Source organism: Eptatretus burgeri, chromosome 9 (assembly GCF_056783735.1).
Source record: "Eptatretus burgeri isolate ZD-2024b chromosome 9, Ebu_testis_v1, whole genome shotgun sequence".
Taxonomy (NCBI): domain Eukaryota; kingdom Metazoa; phylum Chordata; class Myxini; order Myxiniformes; family Myxinidae; genus Eptatretus; species Eptatretus burgeri.
In genome coordinates this window covers 53,121,653-53,141,748 of record NC_140969.1, presented here as the reverse complement: position 1 = coordinate 53,141,748, position 20,096 = coordinate 53,121,653, and the positions used below count along the sequence as shown (strand labels likewise).

At 46.1% G+C, this 20,096-nt stretch overlaps 1 protein-coding gene across 1 annotated transcript in view; it reads right to left on the bottom strand.

Moving 5' to 3' along the window:
• The window catches only part of LOC147020138 (microtubule-actin cross-linking factor 1-like), a 212,772-nt gene that overhangs the window by 137,721 nt on the left and 54,955 nt on the right, over window positions 1–20,096 (bottom strand). Inside the window, exons 18-28 of the mRNA XM_085895175.1 lie at window positions 19,408–19,562; window positions 19,093–19,219; window positions 18,225–18,408; window positions 17,705–17,862; window positions 11,661–11,839; window positions 8,551–8,689; window positions 7,600–7,793; window positions 7,090–7,252; window positions 5,288–5,371; window positions 3,373–3,471; window positions 2,292–2,390 (exon numbers count right to left, since the gene is read on the bottom strand). Coding sequence (XP_085751301.1) covers window positions 2,292–2,390; window positions 3,373–3,471; window positions 5,288–5,371; window positions 7,090–7,252; window positions 7,600–7,793; window positions 8,551–8,689; window positions 11,661–11,839; window positions 17,705–17,862; window positions 18,225–18,408; window positions 19,093–19,219; window positions 19,408–19,562 — 1,581 coding nt within the window. The remainder of the gene's footprint in view (window positions 1–2,291; window positions 2,391–3,372; window positions 3,472–5,287; window positions 5,372–7,089; window positions 7,253–7,599; window positions 7,794–8,550; window positions 8,690–11,660; window positions 11,840–17,704; window positions 17,863–18,224; window positions 18,409–19,092; window positions 19,220–19,407; window positions 19,563–20,096) is intronic.

The following is a 20,096-nucleotide window of genomic DNA, read 5'->3' as shown; positions in this document are numbered from 1 at the left end:
GCGAGACGGAGAGCGAGACGGAGAGCGAGACGGAGAGCGAGACGGAGAGCGAGACGGAGAGCGAGACGGAGAGCGAGACGGAGAGCGAGACGGAGAGCGAGACGGAGAGCGAGAGGGAGAGCGAGAGGGAGAGCGAGACGGAGAGCGAGACGGAGAGCGAGACGGAGAGAGACAGAAAGAGAAAGAGAGAGTGAGAGTGGGGGAGAGAAAGAGAGGGGGAGAGAGAGAGACAGAGAGCGAGAGCGAGACAGAGAGAGAGCGAGACAGAGAGAGAGAAAGACGGAGAGCGAGACGGAGAGCGAGGCGGAGAGCGAGGCAGAGAGCGAGGCAGAGAGCGAGGGCGAGACAGAGGGCGAGACAGAGGGCGAGACAGAGGGCGAGACAGAGGGCGAGACAGAGGGCGAGACAGAGGGCGAGACAGAGGGCGAGACAGAGGGCGAGACAGAGGGCGAGACAGAGGGCGAGACAGAGGGCGAGACAGAGGGCGAGACAGAGGGCGAGACAGAGGGCGAGAGACAGAGGGCGAGAGACAGAGGGCGAGAGACAGAGGGCGAGAGACAGAGGGCGAGAGACAGAGGGCGAGACAGAGGGCGAGACAGAGGGCGAGACAGAGGGCGAGACAGAGGGCGAGACAGAGGGCGAGACAGAGGGCGAGACAGATGGCGAGACAGATGGCGAGACAGATGGCGAGACAGAGGGCGAGACAGAGGGCGAGACAGAGGGCGAGACAGAGGGCGAGACAGAGGGCGAGAGACAGAGGGCGAGAGACAGAGGGCGAGAGACAGAGGGCGAGAGACAGAGGGCGAGAGACAGAGGGCGAGAGACAGAGGGCGAGAGACAGAGGGCGAGAGACAGAGGGCGAGAGACAGAGGGCGAGAGACAGAGGGCGAGAGACAGAGGGCGAGAGACAGAGGCGAGAGACAGAGGGCGAGAGACAGAGGGCGAGAGACAGAGGGCGAGAGACAGAGGGCGAGAGACAGAGGGCGAGAGACAGAGGGCGAGAGACAGGGCGAGAGACAGGGCGAGAGACAGGGGCGAGAGACAGGGGGCGAGAGACAGGGGCGAGAGACAGGGGGCGAGAGACAGGGGCGAGAGACAGGGGGCGAGAGACAGGGGCGAGAGACAGGGGCGAGAGACAGGGGGCGAGAGACAGGGGCGAGAGACAGGGGGCGAGAGACAGGGGGCGAGAGACAGGGGGCGAGAGACAGGGGGCGAGAGACAGGGGGCGAGAGACAGGGGGCGAGAGACAGGGGCGAGAGACAGGGGCGAGAGACAGGGGGCGAGAGACAGGGGGCGAGAGACAGGGCGAGAGACAGGGGCGAGAGACAGGGGCGAGAGACAGGGGGCGAGAGACAGGGGCGAGAGACAGGGGGCGAGAGACAGGGGGCGAGAGACAGGGGCGAGAGACAGGGGGCGAGAGACAGGGGCGAGAGACAGGGGGCGAGAGACAGGGGGCGAGAGACAGGGGCGAGAGACAGGGGGCGAGAGACAGGGGGCGAGAGACAGGGGGCGAGAGACAGGGGGCGAGAGACAGAGGGCGAGAGACAGAGGGCGAGAGACAGAGGGCGAGAGACAGAGGGCGAGAGACAGAGGGCGAGAGACAGAGGGCGAGAGACAGAGGGCGAGAGACAGAGGGCGAGAGACAGAGGGCGAGAGACAGAGGGCGAGAGACAGAGGGCGAGAGACAGAGGGCGAGGGCGAGGGCGAGGGCGAGGGCGAGGGCGAGGGCGAGGGCGAGGGCGAGGGCGAGGGCGAGGGCGAGGGCGAGGGCGAGGGCGAGAGAGAGAGAGAGAGAGAGAGAGAGAGAGAGAGAGAGAGAGAGAGAGAGAGAGAGAGAGAGAGAGAGAGAGAGAGAGAGAGAGAGAGAGAGAAAGAGAGAGAGAGAGAAACCCCGAGAAAAGAAAACTTGAGTAAAAACAAACGTGTTAGTCAAGCACAACACACAAAGCAGGCAGGATAACACAACACTGTACTTCAGCTGGAAGTCCATATGTCAGCACTCAAACTCAATACAAGCAACAATAAAATGAGAAAAGTCAATGATATTTTGCACAAAGCACATTGCATTTCACAAAACAGTGTTAACAGAAGCAAAAGCAGTGAAACTTGTTGCCACACAATGGATGAGCAGATTTGTTTTCCATGTACTCATTGAGAGAATACAAAGTTTAGTAATGAGCACTAAAGCCCCAATACATGTGCCATGAAAAGCTAACAACCCATGATGGTGTTGTTAGTGGCAGTAATATCAAGCAGCATGTCCTATTTCATCTTGGGGGTGGAAACCTTACCTCTTCTTCCTGAACCCTTTGCAGGGTTTCCTCGATAAACTTTTCGTGCTCCTGTGCTTGGCTCAACTGGCTGCTGTGGCGATTTCTTAGCTCCATTATCTGGAACACATTTCATAGCAAACAACATAATTGACCACCCCGACAGTGAGGGCTTTGTTAATTTTCCTTTCTTGGGAATTATTAAAAACGTCCCTGGAATTGTTGTACCATATTATGCAATCAGTAGAGAACCACCACATGACCACTTCCCCTCCACACACAAGCTCTTCAATGGGTCCTGTTTCTGGACCTCCTGCTACTGTACTCTGAATAACATAATCAAAATGCTTTCTTTTTGGCAAAAGGAAAAATTGCAAGGACAAACATCTGATAAGATAAAGTGTCGATAGTTTTAATGCTACGCTTGTTCGGGAACTGATGAACAGACGTTGCAGTGTGAACCAGTACGTTGTCATGATGCAAGACCAATTGTTTGAATGGCCATGTGCCCAAGCGGCATCAATAAAATACATTCGATAAATGTTTCAAAGGTATGAAAGAATAACAGTAAATGCAAGCATCTTCAAACTCATGGTCGCACGTTATAGTAGAGGGATGATGCAATACAGTCTTCTGTATCGTTTCATCTCGTACAATTTTAAATCCACAGTGGCTTCTTGTGGATTGCAAAAGCTGCTGAAAAGTAAAATTTGGCTTTGAACTTTTCTATCACATTTCAACAACTTCCTCTCTCATCTTGTATGGATTACTCATGGAATACTAAGCCTGAAAGCTCAACAGAGCAAAGGTGATTTTGTTGTTGTTTATACGAGCAATATGGTAACAAAGTCATTTGGTGCTGTATTGCTCTGAAGATAACACCACCGTAGAATTAGCCAACCTTAAGTTGGCGTGTGTGTAGCTTCCCCATCCGATCACATAGGTCACATCGTGTCTACGGTGTTTGTTTGTCAATTATATCCTAAAATAATTTTTAATTGTACAAAGTGGATCTCACGTCCTCGTCTCACTTACGGCATGTGTGCTGGTTCCTCCACGAGGTTAAATGCCACAAACAAAAGATCCGAAAGGTAGGACTTACCTCCTCGTTGGTGGCATCGGCCGACGATGTCAGCAGTTTTTTCTTTGGAGGCGTTTTCTCCACCATAGTCCAGTAGGCCATCAGCTGCAGTTCATAATCCTGTCATGCAGTTAAAGCAAAGAAAAACACATGAGAAAAATCATAAGAGATTGAAAACGAAAGGGTGACTCAGGTCACATTTCATCAACTTACTGATTTCAGTGATCGCGAAATTGGTGGAAATTTTAATATTGAGTATGCAGCCTGTGGCTGCTGTTTGCATCATTGCTGGAAAAGCAGCTGTGCTGCTGATGCAGTACCCCCTGTATCCAGTAAGCTGATACTCATTTTGCTGATCTCGGAAGGATGCCAGACTGAGTCAATCCATCTCGTGGTATTTAACGGTAAGACAGGGTCTTAAACTTAAGACCTGAAGATCTCAAGCCAGCTACCTTAACCGTTAAGCCAACACCAAGCTTGGTTGTCAGAAGTAATCACATGAAAATACACAATTTGGGGTCTGTCTGTCTGTCTTTCTGACCGCGATGACTTCGGTCGTTACTTATCCAATCTCAACCAAACTTAACAGGATGACAAAAGTTCACACGATGGATGTTGTAGCCCCCCCCCCTCCCCAAGGGGATTTTCTGCCTTGGATGAAATCCATGTTAAGGTGGATAGATAGCTTATTGTGGTGTTTTTCCAAGACTGCTTCTAAAAACAAAAGTAATAACAACACTAATGATAATAGCATAATATTAATGTTCTTACAAAACAATATTAACACCAATAATATCCCCTAATAATATCCTGTCTGTCTTTTGACTCGCTTGGTTTGTTTGCTTCATTTATTATCGCGACTTGTCGGCCCTCTTTTCTGTGCTTTTCAATATTAAAAAATAAATCCTTTAAAAGGTAAGAAAGCGTGTTTCAGCCATCTGCTTTCCGTGTGAGTTTGCCGTCGTTTCAGCTCATTTGGGCGATCTTGGGGAAAGGTAAGTGAAGTAATATTGAACGCAGTGCCTTTAAAGCCAGTTTTCGTCCATCCGTCCAGTATCGGTGTTAATCAGCGTGGAAACGACAAATATTCAAGGTGTACTACTCTCGCACGACGTCATTCGGCATGTTTCCGGAGAACACGTCGCCACGTTGAAATTCCATGAAGTTTTTGCCAATGTAAATATAAATTAAATGCTATTTATCAATAATCCATGAAAATAATGATTTCCAAAGTGACAAACTTCATGATGCACATCCTTTAACATCCATTACTAAAAGGAGAAGCACCCCTCCGTTTGTCCATCATGCTTTATTCCAAGAACTTCCTGCTGTTGTAGCATTATGCAAAAAAAAATGGTAACAATGGTAAAAAAAGGTTAAAAAAATTGAAAGGTATTAATTGATTTACTTAGTTGGAAAGCTTATAATCAATTCATCAGCTTTTCTGATGGAAAGAATGAAAATTTGTGTCCGTTTAAATCGTAAAAATTCCTGTTATAAAAGACCGTCTTTCTGGGATAGAAGAAGAAACAATCTGGAGCAATAATGTGTTGGTTCCAATGGTATGACAGCAGAATCTCTTGAGAATAAAGTGTGACAGACACAGAAGTAGCATACAGAATTTTGTAGAGTAATACTTCTTGAAGCAACAGAGAAGGATATAATAGTCCATAGGAGCACAAACAACAACCACCACAACAGCAGCAGCAGCAACAACTCTGTTATAAAAGATCCTTTTTCACGCGTTTCACTTCATTTTACATCCTCACTGAGGCTGACAGATAGACTGTGAAATGCAACATGCTGTCTTTTGATGAAACCCGTCAGCGAAGCGAGGGCTCAGGCCAGCAAGTATGCAATAAATGAAAGTGTGTTTTTTTGGGGGTATTTTTTTTTTTAGTTTGGACAAACATATCAGACTGTTATAAGTTCTTACCTTTACCCTGGTGTAATACTCAGTCGAATATCTCTGGCACTCATCCAACTTAGCTCGATGCTTATCCAAATCCAAGATGAGATCCTAAATCAAAGAAACACATGGTCAGCAGGTTTCTTGACAACAAATAAATCCAGTCCTTGTCACAATGGATATGCATTTTTTTTCCAATTGTCACAAGTGTGCTACAAAAGAAAGGAATAAATACTGTATTGACATGAAACACATGTGAGGAAACAAAGGTGGCAAAAAATTAATCAAAAACTGCACACACTAGGAGAGGGCAGATCAAATCGGAAAATGCAAATTACTAGGATACGACTAATCTTCTTCAAACGAGGTGAAAATGTGACAAAATCCATCATCTGTCTTCAATAATATCACTTCTGCTTCTTTAACCAGGTCATTACATTCCACTCATTCCTTTTCCTGCTGTGCATAAGGTTCATATTAAGACATTGCACATACAACATCAAGTGAACAAGGACAACAGGAAAATCGACATTTTAACCGGGGATTTCAACACTGAGTTGCAGTTTTATGAAGCAAAGCTCACACAAGAATGTCAGACATGTTGGAGTAAACGCTGGGCTCAACATTAACGATTGTCCCACTGTCCGGGCCAAGTGAAAATTAAGATTGTGCGCCAGTTATCCGATGGACAAGTCAATATTTTTGTGAAACACACGTCATGTGTATTTATGATAAATGTTCTGGGACAAGCCAATAAGAATCCTTCAAAAACAAACGAACAGAAATCACAGAGAAGGACCATCAGTATCCTTCATTGTATTTGAACACAGAAAGCGAAAGCAGCCACTGTGAATGAGTCCAAGATGTCGCCACAAATCCTGATCCTCAACATCTATGTTAGTTAGAGCTGTACATTCCTGAAAACAGAGTCAAAGCATTTGACACCATTTTGACCCTATCAATATAGCATCAGCAAATATTATGAAAAGGGGTTTTCTACTGGTAAGCACATTAGGTCTGACTGGAGACCATCTCTGACAACTGACATGACGAATCACTTGTGTATATCCATGGATGGTTCCAGTCGAGAAACCTATGACACAAAACGAGCAAACCACCTGTGGTGGACAATGGAACAGAAAGCACTTCATCCAAAATCCATGCCTTTTGGTGATCCAGAAGATCTGCAGATGGTCATGGTGAAGATGAATGAGCTTTTCAACGTCTTGAGAAATTCCAACAATAGTCGACTTTGACTTGCTGACTAATCAGTAGTGAGCAGATTGACTGTATTTAATACCGCCACAGTCCAGAATCTTCAAGCGTGTGCTTATTTCCTTGTGACAATGACAGTGTAGATGGTACACTAAATACTACTGTGTGCTCGTTGGTTGAGCTCTGTTTGGAGTGTTAAGCAGTTTTTTTCAAAATAACAATGATCTTTTGTAAAGATTTGTTTTCTTAGTTATCTAATATAGCTCAGAAATTAGCGTGGAAATCTCAACAAAACCAGCATATACCTTTAGTTTCTCTCTGTCCTACCACCTTACCTCGACACTGCCCAGCACCTCCCACGTCGACACCAAGTCACCCCCTCCCCTCCTCAGGCCAAAAAAACAAAAAACAATTGCCAAGCCCCTCCTGCTCATATTTCCCAATATCGGACTTGTTGGGGTTTAAGGATAAAACTGTTGCATTGATGAAACAACAATAAGCCCATGAGGGTGGATCAGTACCATTAAAGGCATGTTCACAAATCAAGTTTCCGTCCAGTGGCATCTATCTCAAGAGAGGCAGAAAAATAATATAAAAAACACACATTCCTTCACCTTCTGCCTGGTGAGCTGCTGGCTCAGCATGTGGCTATCATGTGTGTGACTCGTTTGGAGTTCATCTTGCTGCTTGACTGCCGCGCCAAGCCACACATTGAGTTCTGTGCGCAGTGTCCGGTAATTGGACATAACTTTACTCAAGGCTTCCAGCTCTCGCACTCTGTGAGGAATAAAAATGGTTACTTTGTGAAAATCTATCTTAAAAAAAAATGTATGAGTGTGTGTGTGTGTGTGTGTGTGTGTGTGTGTGTGTGTGTGTGTGTGTGTGTGAGCGCGCGCGCACACACACAGTATAGTGTTTAAGGTTTTAAAAAACAAATATTACAAATGCATGTTATTAACTTCAGGAAAATTTGTTCAAGATGAGCCTTCTTCATACGTAGCATTCCAACTGGTGGTGGTGGTGATGGTAAGGGTGCATGGATAGTCAGTAAGACACTGCTGCAGGCAAGAAGCTGAACAGAAGCATCATTCTATCACAGAAAAGGTCTGGGAAGAACATTCTACCTGTTGTCCACTTGTGCGTGCATGCCTTGCCAGCGCTGCAGCAACTGTTCGGTACGCTCCTGGAAGCGCTCAAGGTCAACACTGCGCTCCCCATGTGCCACGAGCATTCGTTCATTCAGGGCTTGAGCCCTATGCACCTCCTCCTGAAGTCCATGGAACAATGGGAGCTCCTCATTCGCCTCCGCATGCCATGCCTGGTAAATCAAAAGGAATACAGTGATTTTTCTCACCAACATTATGGCCCCACCGACACCAAAGGGCCTGGGATGGATGAAGAACACCATGGTTGTGCTTAACAAGACTGATCTGAAAAAACAAGGCTTCTACTTCGGTTTTGTTTCCCACATGTGGACATTCTGTGCTTTGCTCCACATGGAAGTGCAGTTCACTTTTTATTTTTTCCTTTTTTTAACAGGGTCTGAGGCTGACGGTGGAGCTGTTACACAAATCGTGCATACTTGCTGACAGGGTTGTTAGACCACACTGGACAGACCAGTCAAACAGCCACTGAGCTTGGGGAAAGCGACATAACTTCTTGGAGCATGCTGGGTGCCGGCAACGCCATATTGCAAAGTCAGATATCGCTCCACAGTCAGCAGGGCAATTATGAGAAATCTCCACCCTCTCACACCTGCCCCACCCCCCTAATCTCATGTCATCTTCCATCCCTACCCATGATTTTTCCTTACCCCATTAACACTCTCCACAGGCACACACCTTTGCATGTTTCCATCTTCCTCTTAATCCTCTCTCATCTTTTACCACTTGTCCATCCACCTGCTTTGTTTCTGTACAACTGTGTCCCCACCACTACACTGTATTTTACCCTTAACCTTCATCATCTTTGTTCTTTCATAAGCATAGATTTTAGAAACAAAAAGAAAAGGGAAGCATAAATGTGAATGCACAGCTGGTGAGATTATTCCCATCGAAGCCCTCATGCACACCGACCTTAATCTGAGCGATGTATTGCCGAACCCTCTCAGGCTCAGCTGGTACACCTTCTTCCGCGCACAGCCTCGTCTCATACGATTTTACAAGTGATTCTGCATCATGCAGGTATTTCACCACCAGATCCACCGTCTTAAGCCTGAAATAAAAGGCAGAGAATTAAGCAATGGTGATGGAAGAGCAAATCTTTCCTCAATAGATACTGAGGCTCATTAAAGATTCAAATGAAAAAGGATGGAGAATTAACGTACTAAGAATGGCAATAAATGTGTCTATACCTCGGATGGTGATAAACATAGCTGTAGGAGTGTAGGGGGTATCATGTGCATATGAACAAAATAAGTGAAGTATTAAACACCACAAACAAGTACAGCTGTCTGGAAGGCAAAACTCAGGTCAGAAGTGTCAACCATTGAGAGGTCTACATCCGGGAATGTGCAGGTATCGTGTGTCAAGGTGTACCCAGGTACCCAGGTACGAAGATTGTGACAATAACACACCAGCGGCTGCTCTATTTTGTGCATCTCTCCAAGCCAGCTAGGGTGATTTTTGGGTACATACAGTAATGACCCCAAACTTTCGGTGAGTTTAGTTATTCGTTATTGTAATTCTGTTATGATAATTTATGCATAATAATTTATGACTGCTCCCTCAGCAGTCTCCTTGGCTATTGGGCACAATCCTGGATGGGTCGCCACTCCGACACGGGATACAAGTAAGATGGCACTCATTTTGCCGACCTCAGAAAATTGACAGACAGAGTCAACCCCACCTGGTATTAATTCAAAATCCAAATGGGATTTGAACTCAGGATCTTAGGATCCCAGGCCCTCCACCCTAACCATTAAGCCAACACACGGTATATACTCAACAGATGTTAGGAATAAATATTAGCTAATCTATTAAATATTTATACTGTAAACAAGAAATATATATATATATATATATATATATATATATATATATATATATATATATATATATATATATATATATATATATATATATATATATATATATATATTGTTACGGCTGTGAAAATTCGCAAACCACCATTAAGGGCCCGTAGGTGAGATATCTCTAAGTACATGTGTAGTTAGCCCCAAACCCGTTGTATAGACGGAATTTATGTGATTCATCCGGGCTGCGACGCTTTGAGATAGCTGTTTTTCTGTGCTATCTTTATTTTGAACCAACCACGTAACAACCGCCATCACACAACAACCACCACGCCAGCCATCATCACCAACTGCAACCACGCTCCAACCCTCAGACAACAACAACAACGCCAACAGCCACGACCTTTACCTTCACAACTCAATCTCACATCATCGCATCACCGCCATTCCCAAACGGCACCATAACCATCAAACCACCACCGAAAACCCTCCACCACCTTCACCTCTCTCCTTCTATGGCCATTCCCGCACCACCTGTGAACACTGAGCGTCGGGCTGTCTTGGGCCCGTTCAGCGATACGCACTAAGCCGCGAGCACAAATAGCGGCCTTTCCTTGGAAAATTCGGATCAGGAACGCTACACGCCCACTTTTGGTCCGTCCAATTAGCAAGCGCGGAGCGGCTTGGCCCCGCCTCCAGGCGCGTCTGGAGGAAATCGATATATGCAAATTCTAGGATCAGGGGAGATTCACGCCCCCTTTCCTCCAACCAATTGGCGAGCGTGGCTCCACCCCCGAGGTCATTCTTATCCGGATATTTGCATATTAGCTGCTCCTGTCAGCCTATAAAACGGCGAGTGCAAGGCGAATCAGGGCAGAAAGAGTGAGTCGAGTCATCGGGGTGGAAGAGAGTCGAGTCGGGTGGAGATTGAGTCGAGTCGGGTGGCAAAGTCATCGGTGTGTCATCGAGTGGGGTTCTGGAGTCGGCTGAGAAGAGTTGTGGGAAGAGGCAAAGGAGCTCGGGTCCGAGGCAAGAAGGACGGCGGTCGGCGACGAAGTCGCGGTGTGGGATCACTCGGCGCGGGACCCAAGCCAGCCAGCCATTCTCCCTCCCCCAGGGCATCAACAATTACCCCTTTCCCCTGCACTGAGATAGTGCAACAAGGGGGCCCCGTTCCCACCCCACACCAAACGTTGTGCCAACGAAACCCGCCAAGGAGCACGGAGTCGGGGCACAGCCACGCGGCCACATCTGCGGCTCGTCCGCCAACGCATCACGAGGACGCGGGTAGGACCCCCCAGGTCTCGCGGGCCTGGCCGTTCGTTCAGGTCACGCACACATATTGGCCTACAGGCCCGTCTGCCCCCTTGTCTATGAGGGTGGCTTCTTTCCTTTGCTTTTGAGTAAATGTGTGTTGGCGCCGTCTGTAAAGTAGAACTGTAGAAGTGTTGCCATGTGTGTGCATAGTCGGTAGTAACTCTGGGTCATTGTTGCTTTTGTTTTGGTTGCTATATGTGCATTTTGACTGTTTGGCTGTATATGCGTGCTTTCCGTGTGCTGGGAAATAAATGTGCTTTGTGTGAACTGTTTTCCCATTTCGCTTCGTCTTTTCTTTATTGACCCTCCATCCTGCTTCACGTAAAGGGTTCGTAGTGGGCTTAATACGCCCGGTAATTAATCGGAACCGTCGAGGCCGACGATAACACCGCTCGGTTATCACTGTAGCACGGAACGGACCGCTTAAGCGGTTCGTGTCTGGAGTCGACCTGCGGCGAGGTACGATCGCCCGGTTTACCGTCCGTGTGGGTACTTAGGTAGGTTGAGTTTGGCGAACAACCCTATCCTACGTGGGTAGCCGATTGGCACGATTGTGGTGAGGTCGAAAGGCCCACCCGTGACTGGCTCTGGGCGATAGTTCCCGGAGGGTCACGACTGAATTGTCCGTCCGGTGGGCGACGCGGTCGCGATTCGAGTGACACGGCCGTCTGCACGCCGGCGGGCGCGAATTCACAACAATATATATATATATATATATATATATATATATATATATATATATATATATATATATATATATATATATATATATATATATATATACATACACTTTGTCAGCACAAAGGAAGAGGAAAACGGGGAAATGAAGAATTAAAATCGAAGTATAACATTAGTGTACAATTTCAGATAAGTGCTCATGTTAAATTCACGTACTTCTCGAGGTAAACAGATGAGAGGCTGTAGATGTCCTCGGCTTTCTGTAGGACAACGCTAAGCTCCGAGCGCAGGTTGGGCTGGCTTGGCACGGTGGGACTCCGTGCAAGCACCTCGGTGCATGACTCGCGCGTACGATCCAGGCCAGCCCGAATACCCTCCACCTCACTGTACAAGCGCTGGGAACAAGACTTGAGAGTAATTAAATATTGAAGGCCACTGGCTTCCTTGTATGCAACTAACAAGTTGTTATACGAGGCACATAATCATAAAAATAACAATAAAAATTCACAAACTAGAACGGCACCCGGTTGAGCACCTACCTCAACCAGTATTAACTGTTTACGTTTTGTATCCCAATGACGGGCTGGATCTGGATCCAGACCTGAACTAAAACCGAATCGACTTGTTCTTGTCACCTAACCAACTCATCCAAGTTTCGTCCAAATGCATCCACATTTTGAAATATTGTGCCGTACATTGTTTATGGCCCTGTCTCTCAATGGCAAAGAAATTCGATGCGATGCATCTCAAGTCTCTCAATTCGATGCATTAAAAATTCTCGGATCCGGATCTGGATCTACACCAAAATTTAATTAATTCTTCCTTGTCACACACGCAACCTGTCCACCAAGTTTCATCCAAATCCATCAAATAATGTTTTGAGATATCGTGCTATACTGTAAATAGTTGTTGGTCCTATCTCTCAATGGTGAAGGCATCACTTTAAAAATTCTAAGATTCGGATCCGGATCTTCTCCAAAATCTAACCAATTCGTCCTTGTCAAATAGCCAACCTGTCCACCAAATTTTGTCCGAATCTGTCTCTAACCTTTTGAGATATCCTGCTCATAGAGAGACAGACAAACAGACAGATGTGAAAATGCATATGCAGTGCAGGTATATGAAGGTGGACAGAGGTAATTATATGAATCATCAAAAATTTATACTGTAACACGAACTAATGGGAGATTTATCTTTAAAGTTACATCCCAATTCTGGATAGATGAACGCATTTCCGCTTTCAATGCAACGTCTTGGAATATCGTTTAACATCTAATTTTGTAAATGATCTCTCTGTTGTGAATTTGTGTCCGGTATCATCACCTGTTCTTCTAAACCAATGCTTACACTCCTGACAATGCAGTTGTCTGGTCAGCTCAGGAAGAACTTCTAGTTCGCTGTTCCAGCTCTGCTCCTGTTCCCTAGTTCTGGTGGCAGGTCGACTGCCAGCTCTGGTCGTGAGAATGCCACTGAGTATGGAGCGAAGCTTGTTACTAGTTCTGGTGAAGGACCAAATATTCTTGATGGTTCTGGTAGTATACCTATTGAAGGTTTCAGTGGAGGGTTATGGTTCACAATTTTTCTTGGGAGGGGAAGAGGTTCAAGGCGGGTCACATCTATGCTTTGTAAGCCCTCCCCAGTTTTGGAAATAATGGTTTCAGGGAGAGCATTTCACAGTACCACATTGTTCACATAGAGGCCTCTGATGCTCAGCAGTGCACTTGTGCCTTGCCAGGTCAGTTTCTCAGTGGAAATACCTTCTGCACTCCAAGCATTGCACTGGATCGTGTGTCTGGGCAAGTCTGAACTGTTGACTAAGCTGATGCTCAAGACCTGAGCAGTTGGTGTTACTCCAACCCACCATGTGGTAAGTCATATCACTCCCCTTCTGGAACACCCACTGCCTTTAGGTCCAGGCGGATCAGATCTTTCCCCCTTCTTTGAGGTCCTCCTACTCGGAGAGTTTGAAGTAACCAACCAAACAAAGTCATCTTGGTTACAGGTGGTTAGGCATTCGAGCCACATGGCCAAGACACTCCAGCCGGCGCCTGGTCACCTTGGCAGTTACAGTCTCCAAATATTCTCATTGCTCTGTCAAAGCCTCGGATGTATGGTGCCAATCACACTGTTGCCTTCTGACAATGCCCAGGATGGTGCAGATACATATTCGTGGTAGAAGGCATTAAGTCTCTTGAGGAGTCTCTGTAGGGTAACCCAGCTTTCTGAGCCATAAAGCAGGACTGAAAGCATACAGTCCTGGTACATCTGTCATTTAGTGGTGATGGTCAGACTTGTTGCCAACACAATGGAAGGCACCAAAGGCCCGAGCTGCCTTGGAAACCTTAATCTCGCAGGTCAACCTCAACATCCGTCCTTCCAGTGGAGGTAAATTATGGAGCCAAGATAAGAAAACTCATCCACATACTCAGTTGCACTTTCACCCAAGACAACAGGATATTTATCTTCATCTGGAGCCACATGATCCAGTACTATAAACTTGGTCTTGGAGAGGCTTACCTTCAGGCCAAAGGCTTTTGCCCCTTTGCTGTCCACCAACATGGCTTGCTCTGATCCTGAGCGTGTTGAAACAGACATGGCTGCATCATCTCCAAATTGGCAGACACCCATTTCTCTTGAGCATTTCTGGTCAATCTTCTGAAAAGTTTTTGGTCAAACTTGCACCGAAGAAAGGTCCCAACTCCCTCTAATTCAGCTACTTCTGAGGACCACCGCTCGACCCCCAATCAGGCATTCAAGTCGAACAACACCGCGACCATGGTGCATCCTTGCATCAAGCCTTTGTCTACACTGATCTCAGACAACTCTCCATTTATGCATATATATGCCATCATACCTTCATGGAAGGACAGAATTATGTCCACAATCATGTCTCACATGCCCAAAGTCTTCAGAGCAACATCGTGTACCCACATGGGTACACGAGGCACACTGCCATACACTTTTCCAAGTCAATGAAGAGGAGGAACTGTTTGACTCCATGTTCTGTCTGCTCCACAAATTGCTGTACTTGATCTTGGAGAGGCTGATATCAAGATCGCAGGAAAAACTGTGAAAATCATCTTGGTAAATGCAAGTCCATCATGGAATCCACACTGGAACTCAGGGAGTTCTTGCTCTGCTTGACGACCCTGCAGCCTCATTTGCACGATTCTGCCTCCAACCTCTTCAACCACATCCAGTCGGGAAATTCCTCGCCATATGTCGCAGAGGTTGAGGTTTCCTTTTTGGAGGTTTGGAATGAGGATTGCATTTGCCCTTTCCTTGTCTTCCTGTCTTTTGTCCTTTACAGTATGTACAAGATCCAACAGCATCCTCCGTCATGCAAAGTCCTTCTATGGCACATCTGAGCTCCTGATCACGAACAAAGCTTTCATCTGCAGCATGATGGAGTACTGCTCCCCCCTCTGGACTGGTGCTCCCACCTCACACCTTTCTCGGATTCATGCTGTGGAAACCAAAGCATTTAGGATCATTGGTATCTCCCGCGATGAAGCTGAGTCTATGGGTCTCTTACTCTTTCACCATAGGCAGGTTGGTGGTTTTCTACCGTCTCCTCTCCAGACTTGCCCCCCCCCCATTCTGTGTGTGCTCTGTCCCCCCAATATTTCGGCAGGGCATTCAAGGTCTGCCAAAAATCCTTCTGGTGAAACTGGCAAGATCAAGAATCCCTGCTAACCTTCACGCTTTCATTCCTCTTTTTTTTTTTTCCAACCTCTGAAACAAACTCCCACACTCTCTTCAATCCCACTCTTCCCTCCAGGCCTTCAAAACAGCCGTTCACAATCATCTCTTATCTTCCCCCATCCAAAATCTTGATCTTTTCTACCCTCGTTAATCCACCCCAAACCCACCTCCTTCACATTCCCTGCTTTCCTTCCTGAAAATCCCTGGAGTGTCCATCTTGTCAACCCCGTTTACCCCGCCCCATCACTCTCCCTGCCACAGACCTCCTATTGTCTCTGTTCTCCACTGTTTTGTGCTTCCCTCCCTCACCCCTTTTGTCTCCTGCCTTGTTATATGTTCTGTGCATTAGCTCTTACACAAGCCTCGACATGGTAAATCATAAATAAATAAATAAATAAATTAATTTAAAAGCAGCTCCTGAAATTGTTCCTCATAAAGGCCACTTTCACCATTTCAGGGAGGATGTTGGAACTGCCCCCTATCTTACATTATTCAGCTTCCTCAGAGGTTTATTTAGCTCCCTCGGGGAAGGTTTACTTGCAAGATCTTCCATGAGCCTTGACTGTATATAGAAGAAAAAAAAAAGATGTTCATTCAATGGTAGTTGTCTTTCTTTCTCCAACCCTTCCATAAAAACTAACTTCATAAATTGAGCACTTTGGTGGTATTCTTTTTTCAACGTCGTTGATGTGCCAAAGGCGAGGTGCCAAGTTCACAGTCTTCATCACTGATGATCACAGATCTGGAGGGACACAGTCCTCTCCTACCAGCCTACATGTCCACAATGCACTTCCACGCCCTCTTGCCACTAAAGCGCTCCTTCTGAACCTCATCTGCCATGGTTTGAAATGGTCTATTTTTCTCTCACGTCTGGCTTGACGGGCTTTCCCACTGGTGAGGTGAGGTCAACATTGCTTGCCTGAATCTGGTGAGGTCAACATTGTTTCGTGGCTAACCACCTTGCATTCATGTTGTTCCAGTGCTGGAGGATGGATGGCAGATTATAATGTGGTCAGCCAAATAATTATTAGCATTCTCTCAGAACCAGTCAAAGTGGAGGGTCATCTCAAAACACAGTAATGGTTTAGCTGATCCAACAACAGCTGATCTCACCACTGGCCACGTTTTTCAGCAGGTCCCCCTACAGGCGAGACTTCTAATGCTCCATGGTGTTACCAGTTCCTGGAAAGCCTCCTGCTGATTGGGTTCATCAGGACCATCTCCATCCTCTCCACTGTATCTGTCATGCTTTGTCACATCAAATCCTCTTACTCTGGCAGATGGAAACTTCAGAATATGACTTCTTCCTCTGATCTTGAGCTTCACACACAGCTGTTGATGGTCTGTAGTACATTCTGCTCCTCCCTTCACAAAACATTCAGGCATCTACGATCTTTCAGGCGCATATTGGCATTGTCAATGCAGTGCCTCTGCTTTGAATTAGGATGTTGCCAGGCCTATTTATATATGTACCTTTTCTTGAACCAAGCATTACAAACTGTAGCCCTATTAGTGGACAGTAAAGCCAGCAGGTCCTTCCATGCAACACTGATGTCACCATATCCACGTGGGCCTCATACTTCATCCCATGTGTTATCAACACCATCCCAAGACCCAACGCGAACATTGAGATCTTCAAAGAGAGTGTTAAATTAATTGGAGGGTATTGCCACCAGTATTGGAACAAGCATTCAAGGTCCTGGAAGAACTCATCCTTCATCGTTATACTGGCTGCTCGTGTTGTTGCGTAGCACAAAAACACATGGATGTGATCAGATTGCTGGCTTCCCATTTGCAGATCAGCAGGCACCAATCTCAGGCTCCACAATTTCCACCATTCTTTTGCTCTCTATGCAGCTATGGCCAGGCCAGTAAGCATTATGGCCACTCCCTCTCCCCTGTGACCAGACTCCCCTGGCACTGGCACAGGTCTACGTACTGGTAGTATCTCACGATCACCAATCCATAGCATTCCAAAATCGCTTGGTTTTCTGTAATGAAGCCACATTCACCTTGCATCCGTCGAAGCTCACGAATCCCCAAGTCTACTGTCCATTATTCAGCTTGTAGTGTCAGTACCTTGTCTAGCTGTTTCCACCCACCCTTCAACATACAAGAATGATCCAACATTCCACGAATAAAGTCGCCATGACACCTTCTTTCTATTCGCTCTATGTGCACAATCTGAACGAACCTGGGAGGTGTCTACATCCTCTGCAGGTGAATTTGCAAGGCATGAAATGAGTGATGGTAAAGTGTGCCCTTCTGTACTCATATTCAAATGCAGATCTCACAAGTAATACCACTACACCATCATCCAAATAGCATCCGTTTATCGGGTATGGTGAGGAGGGTTGGAAAACAAACAAACAAACAAACAAGTTATGCGCACACACATTGTGTTGTAACAACACTCCATTAGGCACAGCCCTGCCGAGCATATATCAAGAAATGTCACATTTAAACCAGTCTAGGAACAGTTCATTGTACATTGTAATGCCTGTGCTTTCACAACACAAGCTTATAAACCCTTCGAGGAATCTAAGAAGTTGCACCTGTTGTTCGGCAATGCGACTTGAGACACCTGGGGCAGCATCCGGCCCCAATGGCGTGCGAATCAAACGGATCATGCGCTCCTCATAGCTTTCAAGGCGCTGCGAGATTACACGAAGTTCTGCCAGCAAGTGCTGACACGCTGCCTCGTCAGCATCCTCTGCACAGAGTGACACATGCGTCTTGCAATTCTGTGCTACGGCATGGCATAGACAGACATCCAGCACAAAACTCGATTCACCCGGATTATTACAAAAACGGTGTTGAGCAAAACTCAAATCCCCTCTCACTGAAAGCATTTGAAGGTTAAAATTGCAGAATTAAAAAAAAATTACAAAAATTGCATTGTTGAACATCATAATCAGGAAATTACACACTTATTAATAATGCATCATTCAATTTTATTAACCCATAAAACAAGGAAAAAATTAAGTTGGTCTTCAACAGCTCAATTCGCCGATGGACCTACAATGAACCCAATTGATAATATCCAATGCCGTTTCAGCGGTGAGAATGCGACACCTTTTTTGAGTTTGTGCAATAGCTGCTCGTAGTGCTGCTTGCACAGGTTGTAATCACGCTCCGCCTGGCCAAGGTCCGCGGGCCCAAACAAGTTGGCATCACGGCTGATCTGCACGAACTCCTCGTAGTGTGTACCCAGTGAATGCATCACCTCAGAGTGCTCCTCTGGACGCAGAGTGCGAAACTGCATACACACAAACAAACTCTGGCCTGTTGTGGAAGTGTCACCCAAACCACTGTTTGTCTTCACCGTGGCCTTGGGTGCAGCACCACGGCGTAGCTTTGCTCGTTTCGTAGAATCCACTGGCTTACTTTTAAATCACTGAGGGAGTGTTGGCCAGAGATTCTGATCTACCATCGGTACAACTCTTCACAAACTTGAAGAACAAATATTTTACTCAGCTGTGCATGGACTTTCATCCCTATATAGTCCACTGAAGTCATTATCAATGGGCTTTTACACAGATCAGATCTCAGGGAGAAGCTTGTGCATAAATGAAATGAATGAGAAAGACATCAGAAACTTAAACAAGAAATACAAAGGCATCAAACAATGGAGAAACAGATTGTTTATGGGATTTGAACCTGAGTTCCAGGTATCACAAGAAGCCTTTGCTTCAGAAAGGAATGCTTACCAGAGGAACTCTGTTACTTACAAAAGGACACTTAGACCTCCCACCGTACTTGGCAATCATGTAAAAAGTGCCTTCTTGTTTACCGTTGTATTCTGAGCTCAATGATTCTGGGATGCTGGCTCAAAAAAAAACTCTCCACTGTGATTATGAGAAAGTTATCCAATGTACATCTTATATGTCATAGAAGCTCCTCCATAAACAATAGTTGAAGGGGAGGGTGAGCTATGGCTCACCTCTTGGAAGGTCCAGCTGCGGACTGAGGCCACGGTGTTCTGCAGATGATGCCAGGACAACATGCAGCGCAGGTTGCCGTATAGTTGGTGCCAGAAACCAATGACGTCATGGTACAGCTTGTCCATACTAGGAACATGTGCATAAACATTTAAAACACACCTCACTACAAACAGATCTCAGTTGGTACTCAACATCAATCTCACCACATTGAAAGGAATTGATCGAGTTGGTCAACACCGTTTACTTGAGCTTTCAGGAACCGCTATTAAATGACATGATGCAAACCGTACCCGAGACGGTAATGTCCAAATCACCTTTCTGCAGCGTCCAAGGCATCGCTGTTGGGTGGTGGGATGACAAAACAGGCGGAGGGAATGCGTGCCTTCCGGCCAAAAGAACTGAGCACAGTCCACTTGATGGGGTCAGAGTTGTCGATCAGGGCACACTCCTCGCCTTTGTGCAGAGTTATCTGTTCAGAGTAGCAAAAGCAACTGCCAGTGCATTTCAAGCTGTAGTGACGTTCATGTGTCAAAGTCATGTTGCCTTCACGTACAAGCTCAAAACGACTTCGCTGGGGGTTTCACAGACTGAACCAGCAAACCATAAAATCAAGACTCCAGAAGATGTTTTGCGTCATCAGGTCGATTTAAAACATGTAAATTACATTAAAATCCTTTTTTTCACAATGACAATGACAGAGAGCATTTTAACTTATCACAAAGATCTTCAAACCGTGACTGCCTTCTCTTGACCAGTCTATTTTGTCCACCACAGTTCTACGTTAACCTAACCCCTAACCTGATCTGTTCTGTTCCACTCAATATAATTTTAAGCCATTATACTCCAGTAAATTTTTCAATTTCACCTCTACATCTGACCTTTGGTATCCCTTTGCTTCCTCCAGAGCCTTCTCAAGTTTGCCAGCTTATAATTCCTGTTGTCCAATCTTCTTGTTACATCCCCAGCCCAATCACCTTCCAGTTTTTACATTGTGACGAGAATG